The 27,979-nt window shown below is 34.9% G+C and overlaps 1 protein-coding gene across 1 annotated transcript in view; it reads left to right on the top strand.

Moving 5' to 3' along the window:
- The window catches only part of HIBCH (3-hydroxyisobutyryl-CoA hydrolase), an 82,341-nt gene that overhangs the window by 10,341 nt on the left and 44,021 nt on the right, over window positions 1-27,979 (top strand). Inside the window, exons 3-6 of the mRNA XM_081260477.1 lie at window positions 5,431-5,571; window positions 7,831-7,915; window positions 14,210-14,290; window positions 16,596-16,648. Of these exons, the coding sequence (XP_081116603.1) occupies window positions 5,431-5,571; window positions 7,831-7,915; window positions 14,210-14,290; window positions 16,596-16,648 (360 nt within the window). The remainder of the gene's footprint in view (window positions 1-5,430; window positions 5,572-7,830; window positions 7,916-14,209; window positions 14,291-16,595; window positions 16,649-27,979) is intronic.

Raw genomic sequence — 27,979 nt, 5'->3', positions numbered from 1 at the left:
AGTTACATACTTAACACTTTTTACATTTTGAGACAGTGTTTCACAAAAAAAAAAAAAAAAAAAAAGAAAAAGTTGCTGGGGCTGGCCTTGGATTTGCAATCTTCCTGCCTCAGCCTCCTGAATTGGCTAGGATTACCGGTGTGCCCAACTGGATTCATGCTTTCTTTTTATTTCTTTGAGTGATGGAAGTATATTACTGATGGCAGTATTGCAGGCAGGGTTATGAAACAGGACTAATAATTCATGATAATAGTGTAACATTCCAGGCCCCCTCCGTTGCCTCCCTTCCCCACTGCACAACACATACACACACACACACACACACACACACACACACACACACACACACCCTGCGCTGAGCTGGTCCCCCCAATCCCTGAATCCTTGATAATTTTGAGAATTAAGTGAAAAGTTTCATATGTGCCCATGGAAAGCATTAAGAATAGGGAGTTAAAATAATAAGCAACTTTATCTAATTGCTTAAGAAAATATTTGAAAATAGAAATAAATGTGAACCTATTACTTTTATTTTTAAAAATGTTTTTTAGTTGTTAATGGACCTTTATTTTATTAATTTACATGTGGTGTTGAGAATCAATCCCAGTGCCTCACACATGCTAGGCAAGCATTCTACCGCTGAGCCAAAACCTCAGCCCCAAATGTGAACCTATTATTTTTCTTTAATGTGCAGTGAAGATTTAAGGAAACCTTAACTAACTTTGAATCCCCTTTCCTCCTTTTAGAATGTAATGGTGCTGGCTAGAAACATTTCTTCTTCCCTTTCTTTATTATTCTTACCCTTTCCCCACAACATCCTTTCCTCATATACACTTTGGATTGTATGAGAATTTTGTTTCTGATTCTAGTGTTTAATCTTTCCTGACATAAGTTTCTTTTTATAGAAACCTTTTTTAGGTTTTATTTAAAAATTGTTGGTGTTATTTTTGTAGAAAAGAGTGGGTTTTTTTTCCTTTAGAATTAATGAAAACATATATAGATGAGTCTAACACTGGAAAGCCCATGTTTTTCCCCTTCTCCCCTTTTGCATGAATGATATTGATTCATGAACCAATAGTTGTTTTCAGGTTTTGAGAGTGCCTTGTTTTTCAGGTAGGAAGAAATATCCTTTCATTTGTTAATTCAATTACATCATCCTAATGGCATTGATGTGAGAAGATTCTGAGATAGTTTTTGTTCAAGACCTGATCTTTGTAAATGTCCTGTACAAATATTTAGCCTAAGTGTGTCAAAATCCATACTTAAATGTTCTTGCATCATTATAATAGCAAAAATTGAAAATTATCCAGTACCTATCAATAGGTATTGATATGTAATAACATTTTACACACCTGATAAAAATAAGTAGATGGACTGAGTATGTAGTCTGCAAAATACATATTGAGAATTTGTCACAAACATTGGTTAAATGGTCTGGTTTCTTCAAAAAATGAAAGGAAAAGAAAGGAATGGAGGAGAGCCTGTAGATTAAAATACTTGAAAGATAGTGTATCTGGATACATGCTTAACATTTATTATAAAACCTAGGAGAGGGGCCGGGGTTATGGCTCAGCGGTAGAGCACTCACCTCACACGTGCAAGGTCCTGGGTTCGATCCTCAACCACATATAAATAAATAGTTACCTAGGAGAGTTTTACTTTTCTGGAGAGGGAGCAGCTGTGATTGGGGGTGGGACAGCTGTGATTGGTGAAGGACTTTGGTTCTGTCTAAAAAGCATTGATTCTAAGATTTGATTTTTACCCCAAATAAAAGGGTCAGTACATCCAGGATGCTCCAGCAAATTACCATAGACTGGGTGATCTAAAAGCAAACATTTCTCTCAGTTCTAGAGAGGGAGGCTGGAGAGTCCAAGATCAAGGCACCAACAGATTTAGTGTCTGACAAGGGCCTGCCTTAGAGTACATTAATTGGCCATGTTGGCTTTCTTTTTGCTGCATCTTCACGTGGTGGGTGTTGGGTGGGGAGCTTTCTAAATGTTCTTTTATAAGGGCACTGGTACCACTCATCAAGGCTGTGTCCTCGTGACTTAATCAATCTTACCTTCCTAATATAGAATCTTGGAGATTCGAATTTCAATGTATGAATGTTGGAGGGACACAAATGTCCAGTCTAGAAATACAAACTAATAGCTTGTTATGAATTTATGGATGGTGGCAGAAAACATAAAACTCTTGGGTTAGAGACAAAGGACTTTATCATTTATTATGATGGAAGGAAGATAAACTGGAGTGTCCTCAGGGATTGAGGGCTGAGTATTTCTGGGCCCTGGTGTTTGCTTTGACATGTACTTCAGGCAAAGACAGAATGTATTTCAAGCAGTTTTTCTGTGACTCTTCTAAAAGAACCAGCACTTTTTATTTTTTATTTTGAGACAAGATCTCTCTAAATTGTCTAGGTTGGTCTCCAACTTGTGATCCTCCTACCTCAGACTCCCAAGTAGCTGGGATTACAAAGGTGTGCTGCCATGCCCAGCTAAAACAGTTTTCTAAGTCTCTTAATTTAGTAGTTTCTAAGTCTAATCTATCATTCTTTTAAAAAGGTAATTAAAATTTTGTTTTGAATAGGTAGTATATGGATACAGATGGTACAAAATTGAGGGTTCAAAGGGCTGTCCTGCTCCTGTCTTTTAGATGCCAGTTTTCCTTCCTGGAAGTAAATATTTTCTAGTTCTATGAAGAATGCTTGGTATTTTAATAGGAATTGCATTAAATCTGGGTAATGCTTTTGGTAGTATGGCCATTTTGACAATGTTAATTCTGCCTCTCCAAGAGCATGGGAGATCTTTCCATCTTCTAAGGTCTTCTTCAATTTCTTTCTTTAGTGTTCTGTAGTTTTCATTGTAGAGGTCTTTCATTTCTTTTGTTAGATTTGATTCTCAGCTTTTTTTTTTTTTTAGGCTATGGTGATTGATGTAATTCTAATTTCTCTTCAGTTGATTCATTATTGATGTATAGGAACACATTTGATTTATGGGTATTGATTTTATATCTTGCTACTTTGCTGAATTCATTTATTAATCCTAGTTTTCTGGTGGATTTTTTTTGGATCTTCTAAATATAGAATCAGCAAATAGTGATACTTTCAGTTCTTCTTATCCTATTTGTATCACTTTAATTTCTTTTGTCTAATTGCTCTGGCTACAGTTTCTGGGATTATGTTGAATAGAAGTGGTTACAGAGGGTATCTCTGTCTTGTTCCAGTTTTTAGAGGGAATGCTTTCAATTTTTCTCCATTTAGAATGATGTTGGCCTTGAGTATAGCAGAGACAGCTTTTTCAATGTTCAGATATGTTCCTATTATCTCTAGTTTTTCAAATGTTTTGAACATGAAGGGGTGATGTTTTCTGTCAAATGCTTTTTCTGCATCTATTGAGATGATCATATGATTCTTGTCTTTAAGTCTATCGATGTGAAGAATTAAGTTTATTGATTTCTGTTTGTTGAACCAAACTTGCATCCCTGGGATGAACCCCACTTGATCGTGGTACACTATCTTTTTAATATGTTTTTGTATGTGATTTGCCAGAATTTTACTGAGAATTTTTGCAACAATGTTCATCAGGGATTCTTTTTAAAGAGTCCCTAGCATGTGCTCATATGAATGACCATATTTTGTTTAAGTATATTTTCTCACTGATGAACATTTTAAGTCTTTCATGTGAGCCCACATAGTCACTTTCTCTCTTTCTCTCTTTCTTTTCCTTTTTTTTTGGGGGGGTGGGGTGGGGTGGAGCTGGGGATCCAACACAGTGCCTGACACATGCTAGGCAAGTACTCTACCATTAAGCTACTTGTGCTAGGGACTGGACCCATATTTTACTACAATTTATAGTGTTAAGTAAGTTTGAATTTCTCTAGTGAGAAATTTAAATTGAAAAGATACTCTTTCCTGTTGTTTAATAGCCTTTCCTAAAACTTTTTAAATGCATATAAATTATATTTAATATGATAATGAATTTTAATAATTAGTTTCAATCTTAAATATGTAGCATGATTTTATAAAGGAGAACTTAAGCATTCTGTAAACGTTGAATATGCTTTCAAAATATGGACTCCTGAATTTTATTAGATCTTAGTAAGTGTGCTGTTTAGCTTTAAATGACATACTTCAGTTAATTTTTTTAGTTCGAACTGACTTTTAATTTTATGTTGCACATTGTTCCCATTTAAGGTTTAAGTAATTGTCCTTGGATAAAAAGTGTTAAGAATGGTAGTGCCATGAGCCCTGATATTTATGTGTGACACAAATCTGGAAAATTGCTGTTTAGTTAAACCCGTGTTCTTTAAGGAGTTAAATTAGTACTGTATATTACAGAAATGGAGATTTGGTGATAACTTATAGGCAACTTTTTTCCAAACATATAACATGTAAGTCTGAAATTTTATAATCTTGCCTCAAATTTCTTTTTCTGCCTGCCATCAATCACATCAATCATTCCTTTAACTGGTCCTTTTTTTTTTTTTTTTTTTTAAATACTGGGGATTGTTGAATCCAGGGCTTTACATATACTAGGCAAGTGCTCTATCATTGATTTATAGCCGAAGTTGTTTAATTTTATTTTATTTTGCTATCAGGGATTGAGCCTAGGGGCACTTAACCACTGAGCCACATCCTGAATCCTTTTTATTTTTTATTTTGAGGCAGGACCTTGCTAACTTGCTTAGGGCCTAAGTTGCTGAGGCTGGTCTTGAACTTTTGATCTCCTGCCTTAGCCTCCTGGTGCTGTTGTGTTGTTGTTGTTGTTTAATTTTATTTTGAGATAGGTCTTGCTGAGCTCCTGGGGCTGGCCTAAACTTATGACTCTCTTGTTTCAGCCTTCCAAATAGCTGGAATTACAGGCATTAGCCCCCATACCTGGCTCTATTCCACTCATTTTTACATCTTCATATTTCCAAATTTTCATTGCTTATGGCTTAGCAAGTGCTGTTCCTTCTAGCTGGAATTCTTACTCCCTTTTTCTCAATATACATTAAAATGGCCCAAGCCAGATATTACCTTTAAAAAACAAAACAAAACAAAAAACAAAACAAAAAACGCTATCTATAAGGTAATGTAGTCAGATTTTTTTTATTTGCTGCTTTTTTCTATTTTAGTTTTACTTTCTCATTGCCTAACATAGAGCTTGAAAAATAGTAAGTTAAGAGATTTAAGAGTATTTTATGGTCCAGGAAATTCTAGTATTAGGCTTTATTATAAATCAGTTGATTCAGAAAAAAATTCAGGAGATATGTGTAGTTTGCTTTGGAATTTGTCCATCTATACAGACTAAATAACTTTAGAAATATTTGCCAGATATACCTATTGATTCATTCCTTTGGTAATTGTTAACATGAAAGGTTTTTGTGTGTGTTTTGATGTGGACTTGCAACAAAAAGTGAATTTTATCATGAAGTTTTTCTTTGCCTACACAGAGAATGTCCAAGCACACAGAAGCTGCAGAGGATGTACTTCTGGAAAAAAAAGGTTGTGCAGGAGTGATTACACTTAATAGACCGAAGTTACTCAATGCACTGAATCTTAATATGACTCAGAAGATTTACTCACAGTTAAAGGTTTGTAATTTCTGAAAGCATTTATATGGATCATTTTAAAAATGTATCATAATAAAATATTTTATCCCACAGAATCTTTTACAGTTTGGTTGTAAAGATTCTATCCCATTTAGTCATAGGACTCTTTTGATTATGTACCCAAGCCCCAGTGATTCTTGAGTCCTTGGTGCTTTCCTGTGTGATTATCTCTGGGACCTTGGTGATAAGAAGTCTACTCCCTTACAGGACAGCCCCTTCCACTTTTTTTTTTCTTTAATATTTTTTTAGTTGTAGTTGGACTTATGACTTAGCAAGTTGTTTATTTTATTTATTTATTTATTTTATGTGGTGCTGAGGATTGAACCCAGCACCTCACATGTGCTAGGTGAGCGCTCTATTGCTGAACCACAAGCCCAGTCCCCCCTTCCACTTTTTTAAAAAAATATTTTTCTAGTTGTAGTTGAATGTAATATCCTTATTTATTTTTATGTGGTGCTGAGGATCGAACCCAGCGTGTCAACTGCCCAAAGCGGGTGCTCTACCAATGAGTTACAGCCCCAGCCCCACCTTCCACTTTTATATAGCTCTGATTTTTAACAAGTCCTTTTTGTATTCTGTCATTCTTTGTTTCTCTGATCTTTGAGCCAATGATACAGCTCTGCCTCATAGAACATGAGTGTACGAATCTACTTTGTCTGCATATGGTAGCCTTTTGGCTAAAAAACAGCTGTTTTTATCTGCCTGATCTGACTTTTTTTTTTTTTTTAAACCAACAGATTTTATTGAGGGGGCTCCCGGAAGGGGAAGAAAAGGAGAGGCAGAGAGCAGAGAAAGGAGAGGAGGAGGGCAGAAAGAAAGAGCAGAGAGGAAGAGGGAAGAAAGCAGGAAGAGGAAAGAAAGAAGAGGAAGAGAGGAAGAGGGCAGAGAGCAGAGCCAGGCCTGCTTTTTCTTAAAGAAGGCTATAAACCTTTCTAAGTACATTACATAGGGTGATAGAAAAATGTAGCACTTAAAGTCAGATTACTGATGTTACAAACTTGGATTTCTACTTGTTAACTGTGTACATTGGAAAATTGATTTCCTTATTTCTCCCTTTTTTCAGCTATGAAATAGGGATGATGATCTTTTATAGAATGATCACAAAGATTAAACGAAATAGTATGTGGAAGTACCTAATATGGCTTGCCATGTAGGTGTTGAACAAATGTTAGTTCTCTCCTGGCATTTAATTTCTTATTCTTCACTTCATGGTCTCTTTCATTCTTGTGTTCTGTTTGAGACATAGTGTGTCCTAAATTGCTACCACAGAAATTATCCAAGTATTACAGGTCAGAGTTGGACTAGAGTGGAAGAAGGTAGAAACTTCCATGTCAGAATAGCATATTTTTATTATTGTAGTTCAGAATTGCATTGCTCTTTTGAAAGTCATCTATCTGGCTATATCTCTTTCTTGTGCACTTATCATTTTATTCTGTAAAATAGAGTTTATAGAATTCCTGTTAATTTTTCATTGGACTATTCTAACCTTTTGAATTTCCATTGGCACTTGATGCAATTATTCTATTTATAGGTGGTGGTAGGAATGAAACCTAGGTCCTTGCTCATATGCTAAGTTCTGTACCACTGAACAACATCCCCAGCCCCAGATCCTGCTTATTTGTTAGTGGTTCTTACCAACCCCCAGAACTTGTACATTTGATTAATATCATAAGTGGTTTTGCTCTATTACTTATAAATGTTTCAGTAGAAAGTGTCATATTATACTATAGTAGAAAGGTTATTCCTTGGGCTGGACTTGTGGCTCTGTGGTAGAGTGCTTGCCTAGCATGTGTGAGGCACTGAGTTTGATCCCCAGCACCACATAAAAATAAACTAATAAAATAAAGGTATTGTGTCCATCTACAACTAAAAAAAAGTTATTCCTCTGTTAACAATCTTTGGGTTGATTTATTTACCAGATTTATAAGTTTATGTAACATATTACCTTTAAGTCCATATTTACTCACCTTGGTCTTAAAGTTATGGTTTATATTTCAGATGCTATCATGAAATTTGGATCACAGAATGTATTCATTTAGCATCCTTGTTGAAATAGCCTCTACTTTATCTTAGAAAAGAAAATGAAGTTCATTCCATGATGAAATGGAATGAATGAGATCCATTCCTCTGGATATGCTTTATAAAAGGTTGTATTTATATATGTACATGTATAGATATGAATGTGTGCCTTTGAGTTTGTATTACAGTATGCTTATACCATCTTCTTTTACATTTGGATAGAAGTGGGAGCAAGATCCCGAAACTTCCCTGATTATTATAAAGGGAGCTGGAGGAAAGGCTTTCTGCGCTGGGGGTGATATCAGAGGTAAAAACTCTCCCTACCCCTCATGTAAATGCTTCTTCCCCACTAGTACTGATAAAGTGTTGGCAAGTTTTTGTGGCAATTTGTAATATGATATACTTTTTTAGAATTTTTTTTGGTTACAAGTTAATCTTAAAAATGCAGAAAAATTTAGAGACTTGCCTCTTGGTGGTAGTAGTAGAAAATGAGGAGAATAGAGATTTTTTTTCTTCACTACACATTTACCCTTTGGAAACTTGGATATTATATCTCTCCTTAAATTATCCTAAACAAGGTATCCATAGTGGTATGTGAATCCACTTTATATATGACCTACTGTTATATATTCCCATAACTTTCATATTTTCCTACTATTTATGATCTAAAGCAAACACTTTCTATATACTTAATGGATTTTTTTCTGTTTTTGGTACCAGGGATTGAATCCAGGGGCATTTTACCATTAAGCCATATCCCCAGCCTTTTGTATTTTATTTAGAGACAAAGTCTGACTAAATTGCTTAGGGCCTTGTTAAGTTGTTGAGGCTGGCTTTGAACTGAAAATCCTCCTTCCTCAAAAAATGTAAGACTTTAATTCAGACTTAAATCCCAAGATCCTGGGAGTATAGGCATGTACCACTGTGCCAGGCTTATTTCTACTTTATATATAGTGTGTATTTATATATTTACATGTGTATAAACATACAGAGATAAATAAAAGTTACTTTTCAAATTGTTTGGGTCAATCTGTACCTGTTTAGCTGTTTAAGAGAGAAGAAATATTTCTTAGGATCAAAGTCATGTACTTACTGTTACCACTATTCATTGTCCATGTATTATATATACATATAGAAAACTGTTTTTACAATTTATATTTATTTTCTTATGGAGTGGGCAGGATCCAGGGACATTTTCTCCTAGTACTCTTGTTTTGCATATTGTTTTTTTTTTCGTATTGTGATAAGATGATAATATTTGGGTTGATTTGTTCATCAAATTTACAAGTTAATGTAAGTCATTAAGAACAGGAAGAAACAATCTGGATTTAGGATATGATTTTAAGTATGTATTAGATTTGAAGTAACTGAGTTTTAAAATTGATGTTTAATATAAACTTTGATTACTTAAACTGATTTGTTAATTAAATAGTTTTTGAATTTGTTGTTTTACCTACAACATGAATTTTTTTTTGTGTGTATGTATGGTGCTAGAGATTGAACACAGGGCCTCATATATACATGTATGTTTTCTGCTTCTGAACCACACTCCCAGTCCCCATGTGAATATTTTTTTAAAAATTTCTTAAATTTGTTCTAATCAGTTATACATGACAGTAGAATGCATTTTGACATATACAGATGGAGCACAATTTCTCATTCTTCTGACTATACCTGGTGCAGAGTCACACCAGTAGTGTAATCATACATATATTTAAGGTAATAATGTCTGTCTCATTCTACTGCCCTTCCCTTTCCCAGACCCATGCCTCCCCTCACTCCCCTCTGCATAATCAGGAGTTCCTTTATTCTTCCCTACACTGCCCCCTGCAATGGATCAACATTAACTTACCAGAGAAAATGTTGAGCCTATGGTTTTGGGAATTGGCTTATTTCATTAGCATGATATTCTCTAGTTTCATCCAGTTACCTGCAAATGCCATAATTGCATTCTTTAAGGTTTTGTAATATTCCATTGTGTATATAGACCACGTTTTCTTTATCCATTCATCTATTGAAGGGCATCTAGGTTGGTTCCATAGTTTAACTACTGTGAATTGAGCTGCTATAAATATTGATGTGGCTACATCATTGCAGTATGCTGATTTTAAATCCTTTGGGTATAAACCAAGGAGTGGGATAGCTGGTTCAAATGGTGGTTCTGTTCCAAGTTTTCTGAGGAATCTCCATACTGCTTTCAATAGTGGTTGCGCCACTTTCCAGTCTCACCAGCAATGTATAAATTTATTAGTTCTGGAAGTTTTCTAGTAGAATTTTTTTGAATCTTCTACATATAGAATCATGTCATCAGCAAATAATGATATTTTTAGTTCGTCTTTTCCAATTTGTATCCCTTCTTGTTAGGAAGTCAGGTCCTAAACCATTTCCCCCCACATCTTTGTCAACATTTATTATTGCTTGTAAAATAAATAAATATATAAATATAATATATATATATATACACTTTATTTATTTATTTATTTTTTATGTGGTGCTGAGGATTGAACCCAGTGCCTCACCCATGCTAGGAAAGCTTAGAGTACTTTTGATTTGCATTTCTCTAATTGCTGAAGAAGATGAGTATTTTTTCATATAATTGTTGATGGATTGTGTTTCTTCTTCTGTGTCTGTTCAGTTCCTTAGCCCATTTATTGAGTTATTTGTGTTTTTTTAGTGTTAAGTTTTTTTTTTTTTAGTTCTTTGTATATCTTGGAGATTAGTGCTTTGTCTGAGGTGTGTGTGGTAAAGATTTTTTCCCATTCTGTAGGCTCTCTCTTCACATTGTTGGTTGTTTCCTTTGCTGAGAAGAAGCTTTTGAATTTGAATTCATCCCATTTATCGATTCTTGCTTTTCCTACTTGTACTTTAGGAGTCTTGTTCAGGAAGTCAGGTTCTAAGCCAACATGATGAAAAATTGGGCCTACTTTTTCTTCTTCTAGGTGCAGGGTCTCTGTTCTAGTGTCTAAGTCTTTGATCCACTTTGAGTTGATTTTTGTGCAGGGTGAGAGATAGAGGTTAAATTTCATTCTGCTACATATGTACTTCCAGTTTTCCTAGCAACATTTGTTGAAGAGGCTGTCTTTCCTCTAATGACTGTTTTTTGGCACCTTTGTCTAGTATGACATAACCATATTTATGCGGGTTCGTCTGTGTGTCTTCTATTTTGTACCATTGGTCTACATGTCTATTTTGGTACCAATCCCATGCCATTTTTGTTTCGATTGCTCTATAATATGGTTTAAGGTCTGGTATTGTGATGCCTCCTGTTTCACTCTTGCTAAGGTTACCTTGGCTATTCTGGGTCTCTTCTTTTTCCAAATGAATTTCATGATTGCTTTTTCTATTTCTATGAAGAATGTCATTGAGATTTTTATAGAAATTGCTTTAAATCTGTATAACAGTTTTGGTAGTATGACATTTTGATTATATTAATTCTGCCTATCCAAGAGCATGGGAGATCTTTCCATTTTCTGAGGTCTTCAATTTCTTTCTGTAGTGTTCTATAGTTTTCATTGTAGAGGTCTTTCACCTCTTTTGTTAGATTGATTCCCAAGTATTTTTTTTGAGGCTATGGTGAATAGGGTAATTCTAATTTCTCTTGCAGAATATTCATAGAGTGCATTTGATTTATGGGTATTAATTTTATATTCTGATACTTTGCTGAATTCATTTATTAGTTCTAGAAGTTATCTGGTGGATTTTTTTTTGATATATGATTGTCATCAGCAAATAGTGATAGTTTCAGTTCTTCTTTTCCTATTCATATCCCTTTAATTTCTTTCATCTGTCTGATTGTTCTAGCTAGAGTTTCAGTAACTATGTTGAATACAAGTGGTGAAAGAGGATATTTCTGTCTTGTTCCAGTTTTTAGAGGTAGTGCTTTCAAAATTTTTCTCCATTTAGAATGATGTTGGCCTTGGGTTTAGCATATATAGCTTTTACAATGTTGAGGTATGTTCCTACTATCCCTTGTTTTTCTAGTGTTTTGAACATGAAGAGGTGTATTTTGTCAAATGCTTTCTCAGCATCTTTTGAGGTAATCGTGTGATTCTTGTTTTAAGTCTATTGATGTGAAGAATTAAGTTTATTGATTTCTGTATGTTGAACCAACCTTGCATCCCTGGGATGAACCCCATTTGATTGTGGTGCACTGTCTTTTTAATATGTTTTCGTATGTGATTTGCCAGAATTTTACTGGGAATTTTTGCGTCTGTGTTCATATTGGTTGGAAGTTTTCTTTCCTTGATGTGACTGTGTTTGGTTTTAGAATCGGGGTGATACTTGCCTCATAGAATGAGTTTAGTAGGGTTCCCTCCTTTTTATTTCTTGGAATAATTTGAGGAGTATTAGTATTACTTCTTCTTTGAAGGTCTTGTAGAACTTGGCTGATAATCCATCTGGTCCTGGGCTTTTTTTGGTTGGTAAGCTTTTGACAGCGTCTTTTATTTCCTTGGAGCAGAGTCCGCTCTTGGGCCCCACCTGGGATACCAAGTTTGTTGCTGAAAGCTCAGTACTTGTCCCTGATGAGGACATGATTTTGAGAAAAAGGAAAAGAAGGTTTATTGTTTTGCTAGCCAAGTAGAAACACAGGAGATTCTGTCCCAAAGGCTGTGATTCTCTTGCTTTTGTTTTATCGTGTGTGTGTGTGTGTGTGTGTGTGTGTGTATGTGTGTGTGTGTGTGTTGCTAGGCAGCAAAGCAGGGCCTTGTGTATACTGTGCAAGCTCTCTACTACTGAGCTATATCCCTAGCCCTTTTTATTTTGAGATATTATCTCACTAAATTGCCCAGGCTGATCTCAAACCTGTGATCCTCTTAAAGCCTTCTGAGCAGTTGGGACAACAGGTATGCACCACCATGCATGTTCATGTATCCCCTTTTATGGGAAAGTATTATCTAAGAATTATTGATTGGATTTTGAGACAACCTCTAGAGTTCTGATATATAGTCATCCTTCAGTATCCGCCTCCTGAAGGATTGATTCCTTTCACCCAAGATCCCCAAATCCACAGATGCTCAAATCTCATATAAAATGGTGCTGGGGATGTAGTTCAGTGGTAAGCTTGCCTAGTATGTGCGAAGCCCTGAATTCAATCCCCAACACAGCCAAAACAAAACACACAAAAAACATGTATATATCATACAAGTACATTTAATTTATATTTTAGATTATTCTCAGAATTTAAGTACAGGAAAGGCATATGAGTTTGCAGTTTATAGAAGAAAAACTATAGAGATTGATTGCAGTAGGAGCATAGGAGGTGTGAAATCTGCATACGAGAAAATTGCAATAGAAATGAAAGTATTTGATAGTGTTCATTACTCAGCAAATATCTACTGAGTGCTTGTCAGGCAGCAGAATGCTATAGCAATGTCTTTGAGAAGTTATATTTCCATTGTTGTTACTGACAAATAAGAATGTTACTGTCTTATTTACCTTTCTAGCCTCACCTTTTATCATTTCCCTTTAGTCTTTTAAAACAAATTTATTCTTGATTTTACCTTTGCATCCTTGCTTTTCTGCTTTTGCAGGTACTGCTTCCTCCATTTAAAACTTTCCTCCTGACATTTCTTAGGAACTTCCTACCTGTCTTTTCTTACTTGGTTCAGACTTGCCTCTTCTGGAAAGCCATCTTTTAATCACATCCCTCCTTGCTCCCATTCCCAGAGCACCCCATTCTTATTTTTGCTATCTATAGAACCTCCCACTTTAGATAGTAGTTGTAAGCCCTGGGTTTATCTGCACTCTAACCTGCACTTTGATAAATCAGGTTCCCACAATTCACTCCTCAAGTTGTTGATTTACTCATCAACTCATGGAACTCAGAGTAACACATTTACTGATTTATTATAGAGAATATTATAATTAATACATATGGATTGATGCATAGGACAAGGACAGAGTTGTGGTACTTCCATGCCCTTATTGGGCACACCACTCCTAAAAATCTCTACATGTTCACCTGTCCGGAAGCTCTCCAAACCCTTTGCTTTTGTGTTTTCTTGGATACTTCATTTTTTTTTAAGCATTGTTGAAGCATAGAGAACCATGGATTAAAAAGGGTGTGATCTAATGCTTGTACACCTAGTGGCAGGGCTTATCTGTTCTGGTGCTTTGTGGCCTCCCTGTGCAGCATTCCTCCCTCCCACATCTGAGCTAAGACTTCTCAAATGGGGTCTGTGATCTGCTGTCAGACAAAGTGGGTCAAAGAGCAACTTCATGACCAGCTCCAAGATAGAAATATAGGGAAAGGTTTGAGTATGTGACCAGCTTTGAGAAAGAGAAGTTCTAGTTTCTCTGGTCTGTTTTGGAGAGGGAGTTAAGGGGCCTGGAACTGGGGATAAAAACCAATATATGTGTATTTCATAATACCAAAGTAAGTCAAATAATAATTTTATCTTGAAACTTTGATACCGGACTGTAGATCTCTAAATATAATATTTCTATGGTATGATCAGCTTTAATTTTACCAAGCCATTTTAGAGTCCCCCACCCAGTACTTAATTATCACAGTATTTTTAATATGTCAACTAGAAAATACATTTTTTGATTTCTAATTGTTCTTCCTTTTCTTTCAATTTCTAATTTTTTCCTTTCTTAGCAATATCAGATGCTATAAAGGCAAAACAGAAACTTGCTGAACTTTTCTTCAAAGAAGAATATATACTGAACAATGCCATTGGTATGTGTGTGCTCTAGAAAGCTTTGAAAATGGAATCAAGAAATGGGGTGGGCAGTATGATTTGCTAAGATGTCATCAGTAGACACTTTTTTTTTTTTGGTACTGGGGATTGAACCTAGGGGTGCTTTATCACTGAGTCACATCCTCAGCCCTTTTTATTTTTATTTTGAGGCAAGATCTCACTAAGTTGTTTTGGGATTCACTAAGAGCTAAGACTGACCTTGAACTTAATGATCCTACTGCCTCAGCCTCCCAAGTTGCTGGGATTATAGGCATGTGCCACCTTGCCTAACTTATTGAAACTTTTATATACTATGTGTTGGACCTAAATAAAGTTGATTTAAGTATTTGGACTGCTTATTACAGAACAATTATATATTAATATTTGTAGGCTATACTTCACTACTGTCTCATGAAATCAATTTGAAAACATGGATTTCTAATCATACAGTTAGCTTTCTTATTGAACAAAAAACTTGGGTCTCAGCTTTCTATATAAAATGTATCATTTCCTAATTCTCAAGGAACTCTGAAATGAAAATTTTTTTATAGTCAAAGTTCTAGTTTCACTGGAAGCAAAGCAGTATTTACTTTTATCAAACATGTGTTTTCAAAAGTGAAGTTATAGGGAATAACAGTAAATCCTTATGTACCCACCAGTCCAGCAATAACAGATATCAATATATTATTTTTGCTTGCTATTGAAAATTTTATTTAAAAGAAATAAAGTATTTTAATTTTTAAAGTCACAATTCAGCCCATTTTGTGGTTTTCCTTCATGTCATTCCTTTATCTAAGCAGAAGCAACCATTGGTTGTGTGTAGTGATGCAACCATAACTTAACTTTACTAAATGCTTATAAACTTGTTAGAGTTTTGAAATATACATAAAAACTCTTACTGTGTATAGATGTTCCCTGACTTAGAGTGGTTTACTTTAATCATTCACATTTACAATAGTGTGAAAGCAGTACGTGTTCTAGTCCGTGTTCTGTAGAAACTGTATTCAAATTTAGAATTTTGATCTTTCTTGGGCTTGTGATATGTAGTTCAGTACTCTCTCACGATATTGGGCAGAGCAATAAGGCTCCCAGTCAGCCATGAGTTCACAAGGTGAACAGCTACTGTGATGTTTGCTAAATTAGATGTCTTAAAATGTTATTTTACTTGCAATAGTTACAATTTAATAGTGGTTTTATTGGATGAAAATTCATTGTAAGTCAAGGAGAATCTATATGCTGTTCTCATAAGTTGTTTTTAATAACGTGAGTGTAACTATATAATAATTACGACTATATGCCCATATTATTTATTCTAAATTTATGGATATCTTATTTCTAGTTTTTACTAATGTAGGTGATTATAACCTTATGATGTCCATGTGTTAAAATTTCTTTAGAAATAATTATGTGAAATGGACGGCTCATAGAATTAATACATCTTTTTTTCCAAATTCTTCCCAAAATGTTTTTTCTGTACATCTTTTGTCATGACTACCCTTGGATTTTTCATCTTCCAGAATTGCTAAGTGGATCAAAACATTGAAGTTTTATATTGCCATTTGATAAGGAGGTAATCTTAGCAAAAAACTATAGTTGAAACTCAATGATTTATATTTTTGTTATATTCTGGCCAACTTTCCCTCTCACAGGAACAACAAAAGAGGGAATGGATGGATGACAATAAAAGTTCATATGATTACCAAAATTTTCAACTGGGAAAGGACATCTGAGGCCATATGTTAAGTCTCATCATCTTTTAGATGAGGATACATACACATACATACATACATACATACATATACACATACACACTTATCTGTCATGCATATATATTATATATAATTTATATCTATGTATTTATCATTTAATACCTAGTTGAATTGCCAATTAATGATAAAGCTGAAGCTAGAATCTGGGTCTTCTAATTCTCAGTCCATGCTTTTTCTTGTATGCTGTACTTTGTTGTATGTATCCAGATACTTTAGTTATATGAAAAACAAATATGTTCTTTAAAATACAACTGTGAATATAAATATCAGTGACTTATAAAATAAATATTATATTTCTTAATAGCTGAGTTACATGATAATTTGTTTCAAATTGAAGTTTGAGTTGTTAATGAATAGCTAATCAGGATTGTGTATGGATTGACATTTAAAAAATATTTTATAAGCTTTACAGTAGTCCTCTTTGATATTTCTTACAAAAACTTCCTAGGAATAATAGAGTCTATATAACATGATTTTTGAAAAAGTGAATATATTGTAAATATTGCAACTAAAATTATAGGTCTGTTTCTTTTAGCTTCTCTCCAGAAACCATACATTGCACTTATTGATGGAATTACAATGGGTGGGGTAAGTAGTCTTTTTGCTCTCTCCATTGATGAGTGAGTTGTATTAAAAATAAGTTACGAATTATTAAATGGAAGTGAGGTGATGAAAATAATAGAACTCTCTGAAACAAAATCATATGTGGATTAGATTTTGAATTTGCTTATAGCAGTTTTAGACTTATCTCAACCCACAAGACTATTTTATGTTCTTAATTATGTTATATATTATTTTAATTTTTTTTGAATTAGCAAAATTTCTTTTCTCTCTCTCTCCCCCTCCCCCTCTTTCTCCCTCTCTCCCCCTCCTCCTCCTCTCTCCCCGCCCCTTTCTTTTTGTATCAGATATTGAACCTGGAGTACTTAATCACTAGCCCCAAGGTCTTGCTAAGTTGCTTAGGATCTCACTAAGTTGCTGAGGCTGGCCTTGAACTTTAAATCCTCCTGCCTCCTGAGTTGCTGAGATTACATGTGTGCATCACCAAGCAACAAAAACTGCATTTTTTTTTGTTCATATGTAGAGCCTTTTATTCTACTTACAAATCAATTTCTTGCTTTCAACAGCTTCAGAAGAGAAACAGGAATGTAAAGTTTTTCCCTTAGGCTATTAGTGATGGAAATGTTGACTAAATTTTATCTATTGTATATAATTTCACCTTGGTGGAAGTGCTTGTAATCTTTAGGAAATTCTCTAAAACTGCATTTTTATCAGTTGACACAATTATTTTGCCTCTGCTATTATAAAGAATTCTGAAATGTAACTGACTTTTAATTACTTGATTTGGAGTTGGGATGAATGTGAAATAATTACAGAACAAAAATAGTAAATTATATGGTCATGACTATAACAAAGACAAGCCTTTAAAGAAGTGAGGGTTCAGAATGGATCTTTATGTTAGAAAAGGGGCTTGCTTCATGGAAAAGATGGTGAATTTAACTCAGCTTAGAAAGATAGTATGGGGAGAAAAAGTAATATCTTTTGTTTATCCAATTGCAAGGGTCATGGCTGACACACTAGAACAAAAGATTAACAAGAGAGAAGCTTAACATTTATTTAATCAAAGTTTTACAAGATGCAGGAATATTAAAAACCCAAAGACCAAGGAAGACTGTATTTTATAAGGGTTTGATACAGACTGGATGGTTTGGAGAGAATATGATTGCAGAAAAGGTATACGAAACAGCGGTGCTAGACTGGGGGACTTAACAAGGCCTGTTGCTCAGGTTCTTCTTGGCCTCCCTGATAGCATTCCTTCCTCTAGCCATAATGCAGGATGCTCTTCACTTGACAGTCTAATGATATACTTTTAGGAGAGGTTGCTCAGAGAATTCCTTTATTGCTAGCTGTTGCAGAAAGACCTTGAAAATATGGCCCTTTGGGACGTGTGATCTGAACCCTAATAACAGATAGAACTTAGCCTATCTAAGGCTAAAGAGTAGAATTTCAAAAATTCTACCTGCTGGCTGTAGATTGTAGTGCCATGCCTGTGATCCCAATGACTTTGGAGACTGAGGCAGAAGAATTGCAAGTTTGAGGCCAGCCTGCGCAACTTGGTGAGACCCTCTCTCATAAATTTTTTAAAAAATTGAAAAAGGTATGGGGATGTAGCCAATGGTAGAATGCTTGTCTGGTTTAATCCCAATTTGGAATACAGATTTCCCTCTCCTTCCTTATTCTTGTGGAACCACCATAAATTAGGCCTCTTGGGTATCAGGAATTGCTTAGATCCTGTACATCATTTTTGGGGGGCTGGTTCCACTAGTAGCTGTGTGGTTAGAAAGCAGAATCAAGGACAGCCTAATGGTCTCTTTTTGTTGGGTGATATAGGACATGGTTTAGTTTACTTTCTTTGTCATGGAAGTGTTAACCTGGGAAAAATAAAATCTCTTAAAAAATAAAAATAAAAAAACTTGTCAAATAAGGGAAAAGTCAAATAATCTGATGTATTGAGGGAGAGCCACTCTGTGAATATAGAGAACCAAGAAAAAGTGAAAAGAAAAGCAATAGGCATACCCAATAGCATAGAAGAAAATGTGGCCCCAATGAAACAGGAGATAACCCCATAAGGAGATAGCAAACTCAGATGAAAGGGCTTCCAGTTGAAAAGGAGAACAAGTAATATAAGGAAGGATGATGAAGAACTAAAATACAATAGCAGATCTGACATTTCATTTTGAAAGCAATAGGTGAGAAAGAATTGAATATTACAAATAGTGAAGTTGTATCTGTGGAGAACAAACTTGAGAAATTCTCTCAAAACAAAAATGTTCAAAAAAAAAAAAAAAGGATAAAAATGATGAGGATTGGGGATGGAATATAGCTCCGTTTTAGAGTGTGTGTTTAACATGCTAGAGGCCCTGGCTTCAATCCCCAGAGCCAAAAAAATGGACTAATTTTAATATGAAAAGATTGGTGAAGTGTCCTGTAGTGATATCAACAGGCATAATGTCCTCCTCTTTACAGAAACCTGGGAAGAATCTTTGCACTACACCTTATCTGAACACACTGGTTGTTCCTTTTGTAGCAGCCTTTTTAAACTAGAATTACACCAATTAAGTGTTAGTATCTGAAGGCCATGGCTTTCCAGGTGTTATCTCTGCAGTAGCAGCAGTAGCAGTGTTTGGGAACTTATTAGAAACGCATATTTTTCTATCCCACACCAGGGTCAAACCAAGATCTTAGATGCCACAGTCTGTTTAAACAGGCCTTCCAGGTGATTCCAGGGATGGAGAATCATCGCCCTAAAGCAGCCACTGTGTGTAATGAATTAACTTCTATCCCATTTTTGTCCTGTGCTTTTTAGAATGGTACTCTGTTCCATCCTTGAGAGAATTGAGAAAATAGTCATGTCATTACAACAACCCATGGTTGAGATGAAGAACCCTTAGGAGAGAAATTTTGTTTTACGTTACATTTTATCTGCTCCCCTAAAACAAACAAACAAATAAAAAACTTAAGTGTCTTTTCTCCCAGCAGGTCTGCCTTAAAAACTTAAGTTCTAATTTTTCTTTTTTTTTTTTTGACAGTCTAAAAACTATTGCAATTAGATGTGATTTCTTCCTTCATTTGATTCAGTATATTAATTTGAACTCAAAATTTGGTGTTTTTTTGTTTTTTTTTTTTTTTTTTTTTTTTTTTTTTTAGAAAGAGAATCTTTTTTGTAGATGGACACAACACACTGCCATTGAACCTGGGTCCCGCCTGTGCTAGGCGAGTGCTCTACCGCTGAGCCACAATCCCAGACCAATATTCATCTGAACTCAAAATTTGGTGTTTGTACCTCATTGTTATTTTATGATATGGCTTGTTTTTCTAGGAATATCAGGTGATTTGTAAAGGCAATGTTCCCATAAGAACATGCCAATGTGTGCACGTGCATAAAAAATACATTGTTTATTAAAAATCCTGTTCTGATAATGTCTTGTATAGCCTTTTGAAAGAGTAAAATGAACAGATTAGAGTGAACTGGCTTTTTTTGTAATGGAAATTTTTTATGTAGCTTGGTTTTGAAAGCTAAATTTTTATGTTTCATTTACAAACTAGTTAACCTAAAACTTTTCATGAACTTTAGCTTTTAAATATAATTATCTAGACCAATGACTCTCAACTTTGACTGCACTTTAGTACCATTTGGGAGTCTTTAAAATATTCTCATATTTTATGACCTGCAGAGTGTGCTGAACCAAAGCGACTGAAATAACAAAGAAAATTATATCTGGCTCATATAGGCTCCAACTACCAAGGAGAGAAATCTCTCTGTTGCTGGTATCCCACAAGAACTTTCAGGAAGATACCTATAGCTACCACCCAGGAGTGTCTGCACTCCAGGGTCGATAACTGGTAATTCACATTCATAGCACTGTAGGTAAAACCTGTGGAGGGTTAGTTCCTATTCCCTAAAAATGGATTTTACGAGGGCCCCCAGAAATCCAGCCACCTAGCAGAGATTGGCATTTCCCCAGCAATAGGAGGCATGGATCAAATCCCAAATACCAACCAACAGAGTTCCACAATTCACCCAAGACAAAACTGCAACTACTAAAACTTGCTATTTAGAGCTCTGTATCATCCCTGCTATAGGATGCCACAATTCATCAGAACTCCCCAGTCTTACCCAGGCTGTCACTGGGAGATTAGAAACTAAGAACTAGTACTCTTGGCTGGCAGCTTGGTGAGAAACACAGACATTGGACTTAACAACCCTTGACCTAAGGGGTACAGAGCCAAAAATAAATATAAAAAATGAAAATTCATTCCTGCCAATAGTTTTGACCACTGCAGTGGAAACAGACCCTTTATTTTTCATTAAATTTTCTTTCTCTTCTTTTTTTCTTCTTTTTCCTATTCCCATTTATATAATTATGTAAAATTAAAAAATCTTTAACCTTTTTTCAAACATCATTTCATCTTGTGTATTTTTACTTTTTTCCATTATATATAATTTTTTGTGTGTGTCCTTGTTGTGCCAATAGATTTGATAAAATATATAATTTCATGTTCACCTTAATAGCTTTCTTCTGCACCTATTATTTAGCCTTGATTTGAATTTGGTGGGATATAATTATATGAAGATTTGAATTGTTTTGATCTTATATTTGTGAGTTTGTTTGTACCTTGGTTTGTGTAGAGTGGTGACAGAGAATAGGAAAGCAGTGGCTGAGATTGGGGGTCTCTGTTGACTTCATGGCTGTCGCATACCCTGAGAATGTTTCTGTGAAAGGGCACAGGATGCTTAGCTGCTATGGTAATGCTCCACCTGAGGAGGCTCTGTGCAAGAGTCTTACCAGCTTTGACCTGATCTCAGATACTTAAATCCCAGGTATAGAGGAATTCTCATGCAAGACAATCACAATGTTTCACCTGCTCTGCTACTTCAGAGCCTGCCCGTTTAACAATAACTTTAAAGAATGGGCCTCCTTGAGCACTACACAAACTCCTAACATTGCACATTGCAACTGTGGAAAAGCTGCATAGATGTTTCTAGTTCTTTAACTTTTCTGAGTACAAAGAATAATGCTTACAGTCTTTAACCTGATAATGAGACATATATAAATAAAGATTGCCATTGTAACTCTTTAGATCTGCTTTTCCATCAGAGAACATCTGATGTGCCATCAGAGAGCAGCCCTCCATCTGATCCCAGCTATTTATCTTCATAAGCTGCATGTGTGAGTCTCTTCTAATTCCCCTATCACTCCTCGCTGGTACTGCAAGTTTGGCTGTGCAGGATGCAGCACTGGTTCTTGGCCCTTCTATCTCCCTTTCTTCACTCTGTTCCTCCATTAATAGCCAAAATTCCCTTTTCCCTCATCCTCTCTTCTTTTTCATTGCTTTCAGTTTTTTATTTCTTCTGTACAGTTGACATCTGCTTCTTGCCTCTCTTCTGATCACTTTTTTTAAAATCTATTTCAAACTTCCTACCCAATTTTTCTCTTACTTAAGAAACAATAATCTCACTAATTTTATACAGTTTATTTAATTCCTATCCCGTTCATGTTGTGATTATTAACATGGTGGATAATATCATAGACACCTGCTGTCAAATGTCTGATCTAGTTCACAGATTTTTATTGTTGGTACTGATGTTAATTGCTGATTCCTTATTTATACCTATACCTATACCTCTATCTATCTATCTATCTATCTATCTATCTATCTATCTATCTATTCCTATATAGGTGGCAGGTAGTATTATAGATGTCAAAATAGACAACCTGACCTTCATCCTAAGACTGTATTCTGTTGCTGACATTTGTGCCATCTTTGATTTCTCCTCCCTTTAAAAGGGGCTATAGAGTGATTAAGACATATCAAGAGCACAGGGTAGAGATATTGCTGCTGAAAAATACAACTCAGCCAAGCAACAATGAATCCACACATGATTCCACACATGATCTAGCCCCACTTGAGCTTCAACTCATAGAACTGGGGTAGCAAAAACCAGGCTCCAGGGAGGAAAATCAGAGGTGGACTTCATATCCTACCCTTTAATATCTACTTATATATCAAAATCAGAGAAGTCCTAGAACAAAAAAGATAACTGTACTCAAGAGGACACACACAGAAAAAAGAAAGGGGAATCCATTTAAATAGATGTACAAATCTAAGACCTCTGAAAACATGAGGAAACAGGCAAACAAATATTCCCCCCCAATTCGCAATCCTCTAAGGATTCCAAAGATGTGGAAGGGGATAGAATTCCAGAGAAAGATTCTAAAAAAGTGATTATTAAAATGTTTAGTTGAATTTTAAAAAAAACTAAGGCATGAATTAAGAACAAGCACAGGAGATGAAAAATCATTTCAATAAAGAAATAGATATATTGAAAAGACACCAGTCAGAATTTTTGGAAATGAAAGGCACAAATTAAAAATTCAGTTGAAACCATCAGCAGATTAGATTGCATACAAAATTGAACTTAAGCCCTTGAAGGTAGAGCTTCAGGCCTTGAAGATAGGGTACATTAACTTGAATATGCAATAAAGGGGGGAAATGACAACATGATAAAAATATATGAGACCAAACCTGAGAATCATTGGGATTAAAGAACACATGGTGATACAAACTGTAGGCATAAAGAACATTTTCAGTGAGGTAGTCGCAGAAATGAGATAGATCTTCCCATATTAGAAATAAAATAGACATTCACACAGGAGGTATACAGTACAGCAAATAGACCAAACCAGACAAGAAGCTCCTGAAGACACATCTTAGTCAAAATGCCTAACAGAAAATAAAGAATATTAAAAGATGTAATAGAAAATCATCAGATCACATTTAGAGGCAAACTAATAACGCTCACTTCTAACTTCTCAATTTAGACCCTGGAATGAGATATTCCAAACTCTTAAAAAAAGAAAAAAAAATTGCCAAATAAGATCTGTATACCCAGCAAAGCTCTCTTTCAAATTCAATGGGAAAATAAAAACTATCCACGACAAGGATAAACTACAAGACTTCATGACCACCAAGCCAGCACAATAAAGACTACTGAAAAATAAACTGCAAAAAAATTAAAATGGCAGGAAACCATAAACACATATTCATACTAACACTGAATGTAAATGGTCTCAACTCCCTAGATAAAAGAAATAGGTTAGCAGAATGGATAAAAAAAAAAAAACAAGATTCAACTATATGCTCTTTGCAAGAGACTCCTCTCATAGGCAAAGAGACAGGCTGATGGTAAAAGGATGGAAAATTTTTCCATGTGAATGGAATCTGAAAATAAGCCAGAGGAGCTTGCTTTTTGTAATAGCTGACAAAGCAGATTTCAAGTCAAAATTAGAAGAGACAAGGCCACTACATCCTGGCAAAAGAAAAAAAAATCTAACAAGAAGATATAATGATAGTAAATATATATGCCCCAAATGTTAACACACCCAGTTATATTAAAAAAAAAAAAAAAAAGTACTCCTTGGGGCTGAGGCTGCACCTCAGTTGGTAGAGCGTGTGTAGAGTTGCCTTCCACGTGTGAGGCACTGGGTTCGATCCTCTGCACCACATAAAAATAAAGATATTGTGTCTGTCTATAACTAAAAAATGAAAAATTAAAAACATACTCCTTGCCATTAAATCTCAGGTACACCCCAATATAATAATACTGGGTGGTGTTAATACACCCTTATCACCAATCAAAGCATAAGATCATCATAAGATCCTCAAAATATAAGATCAGTAAGGATTTCCAATCTAATACTCTAAATTAAATGTTCTTAATAGACATCTACAGAGTATTTCACCCCAAACAGCTGAATTTACATTCTTTTCACCAGCTTATGGAACCTTTTAAAATAGACCATATTTTGGATCACATTGTAAGTCTTGGTGAATACAAAATTGATATAATCCTATGCATGCTATGGGAGCATAATAGAATGAAACTAGAAATCAATATCACACAAAAAACGATAGAAACCACATAAATACATGTAGATTAAATACTACTCCTTTAAATGAAGAATGAATCAAAGAATAAATCAAATTCTTTTTTAAAAAAATATTTTAAAATTGTTGATGGACCTTTATTTATTTATTTGTATGTGGTGCCGAGAATCAAATCCAGCGCCTCACGCTTGCCAGGCAAGCGCGCTACCACTGAACTATAACCCCAGCCCCAGAAATCAAATTCTTAGTAGCAAATGGAAACAGATAAAACATCAAAATCTCTGGGACTGTATGAAAGCAGTTCTAAAAGGAAAATTTATAGCATTTAGTGTCTACATTAAAAGAAAAGATCACAAATAAGCTTATATTTCAAGGTCTTAGAAAAGGAAGGACAAACGATTTCAAATCAGAGGAGAAGACAGGAAATAATAAAGATTAGAGGCAAAATTAGTGAAATTGAGAATAAAAATACAACACACAGGATCAATGCAATGAAGAATTTGTTCTTCAAAAAGAAAAATAAGATTGATGAACCCCTAACCAAACTAATAAAAAGAAGATCCAAATCAATAAAATTAGAGATGAAGAAAGAGATCTCACTACAGATAATTCTAAAATACAGAGGCTCAGAAACTGTTTTGAAAATTTATACTTCAATTAATGCAAATTCTAGAAGTCATTGACAAATTTGTAGACACATATGACCTTTTCAAATTGAACCAGGAGGATATAGAAAATCTAAACAGACCAATATCAAGTAATGAAATTGAAAGAGCAATTAAAAAGCCTTCAACAAAGCAAGCCCAGAACGAGATGGATTCTTACTGAATTCTACCAGACATTTAAAGAAGAATTAATACCAGTCTTTCTCAAATTATTCCATGAAATTGAAAGGGAAGGAACACTCTCAAATACATTCTCTGAAGCTAGTATAACCCTCATACCCAAATAAGACGACACATCAAGGAAAGAAAACTACTGACCAGTATCCCTGATTACTAAAGATGCAAAAATCCTTAGTAAAATATAAGCAAACTTCATTCAAAGACACATCAAGAAGATAATACATCATGATCAAGTGAATTTCATCCCAGGGATAAAGATTGTTTCAACATATGTAAATCAGTAAAGGTAATTTACCACTTAATTAGAATTAAGGACAAGAATCACATGATTATCTCAATAGATTCAGAAAAGGCCTTGGATAAAATCCTGCACTCATTCATGCTAAAAGTACTAGGAGAAGCTGAGGATTACCTCAACATTACAAAGGCTGTCCATGACAAACCCAAAGCCAACATCATATTAAATGGACAGCAACTGAATACTTTTTCTCTAAAATCAGGAACAAGACAAGGGTGTCCACTGTCACCATTTCTGTTCAATATAGTTCTAGAACCACTAGTCAAGCAAGAGAGGGAAATTAAAGGGATCTACATAGGAAGTTATCAAGTCATCTCTGTTTGCTAAAGACATGATCCTATATGTAGAAGACCCCCCAAAAACTCCACCAGAAGCCTTCTAGAGTTGATAAATAAATTTAGCAAAGTAGCATGATATAAGATCAAAACCCATACACCAATAGCTTTCCTATACCTCAACAGGGATTCTGCTGAGGAAGAAATTAGGAAAACCATTCCATCCACAATAGCCTCAAAAAACAAAACAAAAAACTCTTGAATTTATCCAAGGAAGTGAAAGATCTCTACAAGAAAATTTATAAAACACTGAAAAACATCAAAGAACTTAGAAAGACTTCCCATGTTCTTGAGTAGGCAGAATATTGTCCAAATGGCCATACTACCAAAAATAGTACACAGATTTAATGTAATCCTCATCAAAATACCAATGACATTCTTCACAGAATTAGAAAAAAAAATCCTTAAATTTATTTACAAGAATGAGAGACCCAGAATAGCCAAAGCAATCCTGAGAAAGAGGAGTGATGTAGGAGTGATGGCCCAATACCTGACCTGAAATTATACTGCAGAACTATAGTAACAAAACAGCATGATTTTATCAACAAAATAGGCATGAAAACCAATAGAACAGAATAGAAGACATAGGGACAAACCTACATTCTTAAGGCCATGTGATACTTGACAAAAGGTGCCAAAAATACTTGGAGAAAATGTCTTTTAAATAAATGATGCTGGGAAAACTGGGTAGCCATATTGTAAGAATGAAACTAGACATCTATCTCTCTCACTGCACAAAAGTCAAATCAAAATGGACCAAAGACTAAGAATTAGATTAGAAACCTCTGCAACTGCTAGAAGACAAGATAGTGTCAACACTCCATTACATCAGTGTTGCCACTGACCTTTAACAAGACTTTTAAAGCTGAAGAAGTAAAACCAAGTGGAATGCTATCAAATTGAAAAGTTTCTACACAGCAAAGGAAACAAGTGAAAAGAGAGCCTACAGAAGGAGAGAAAATCTTTGCCAGCTGCTTTTCTGACGGGGGATTAGTATCCAGAATATATACAGAACTCAAAATCAACACCCAGAACCCAAATAACTCAATAGATGGACAAAAGATCTAAACATTTATTTCTGAAAACAAGAATTAGAAATGACCCACAAATAAATGAAAAAAAATTGACATCTCCAACAATCAGGGAAGTGCAAATCAAAACTAACATTAAGATTTTATCTCACTCCTGTTAGAATGGCAAATTATCAAGAACACAAACAATAATAAATGTTTTTGATGATGTGGGGGTAAGTTTCACTCATGTGTTGCTGGTAGGCCTGCAGAATAGTACAACCACTCTGGAAAGAAGCATGGAAATTGCTCAAAAAACCAGGAATGGAACCATCATATGACCCAGCTATCCCAATCCGTAGTAGCTATCGAAAAGAACCAAAATCAGCATACTGTAGCACCTCAATGTTTCTAGAAGCACAATTCATAATAGTCAAATTATGGAATCAGTGCTGATGCCTGTAAATAGTTGAATGCATTAGGAAATTGTGGGAGTTTCAGCCATAAAGAAGAAAAAAATATGCCATTTGTTGGCCAGTGGATAGAAATGAAGAACATCATGCTAAGTGAAATAAGAAGTCTCAGAAAATCAAGGGTTGGATGTTTTCTCTCATGGAAGCTAGAGAAAAAGAAGGAGAGGAGGATTGGATATTATAAAAATATGGGGAAGATGAGTAGGAGGAGGAGAGAGGGAGAGAACAAGTATGGGAATGGAGATTAAGTACAGAATGAATTTTTAAATATCGTGCTATTTGTACATATAAATATACCATAGGAAATTTCACTTTTATGTGTAAGTAAAAAAAAATAATAAATAGATGAGTAAAAAGATCTGTATAGTAGAGGAAGAAGAATCGGGGGAAGGAGGAAGGGAAGAAAAAGGGAATATCAACTGAAATAGAATTCCACGCATATGCAAATTTGTGGAGATGAACTCTACTATGTAGAACAATAATGCTCTAATAAAAAAGGGGAATCCT

Source organism: Spermophilus citellus (assembly GCF_964194105.1).
Source record: "Spermophilus citellus genome assembly, chromosome: 11".
Classification (NCBI taxonomy): Eukaryota; Metazoa; Chordata; class Mammalia; order Rodentia; family Sciuridae; genus Spermophilus; species Spermophilus citellus.
This window is presented reverse-complemented; position numbering and strand designations above follow the sequence as displayed.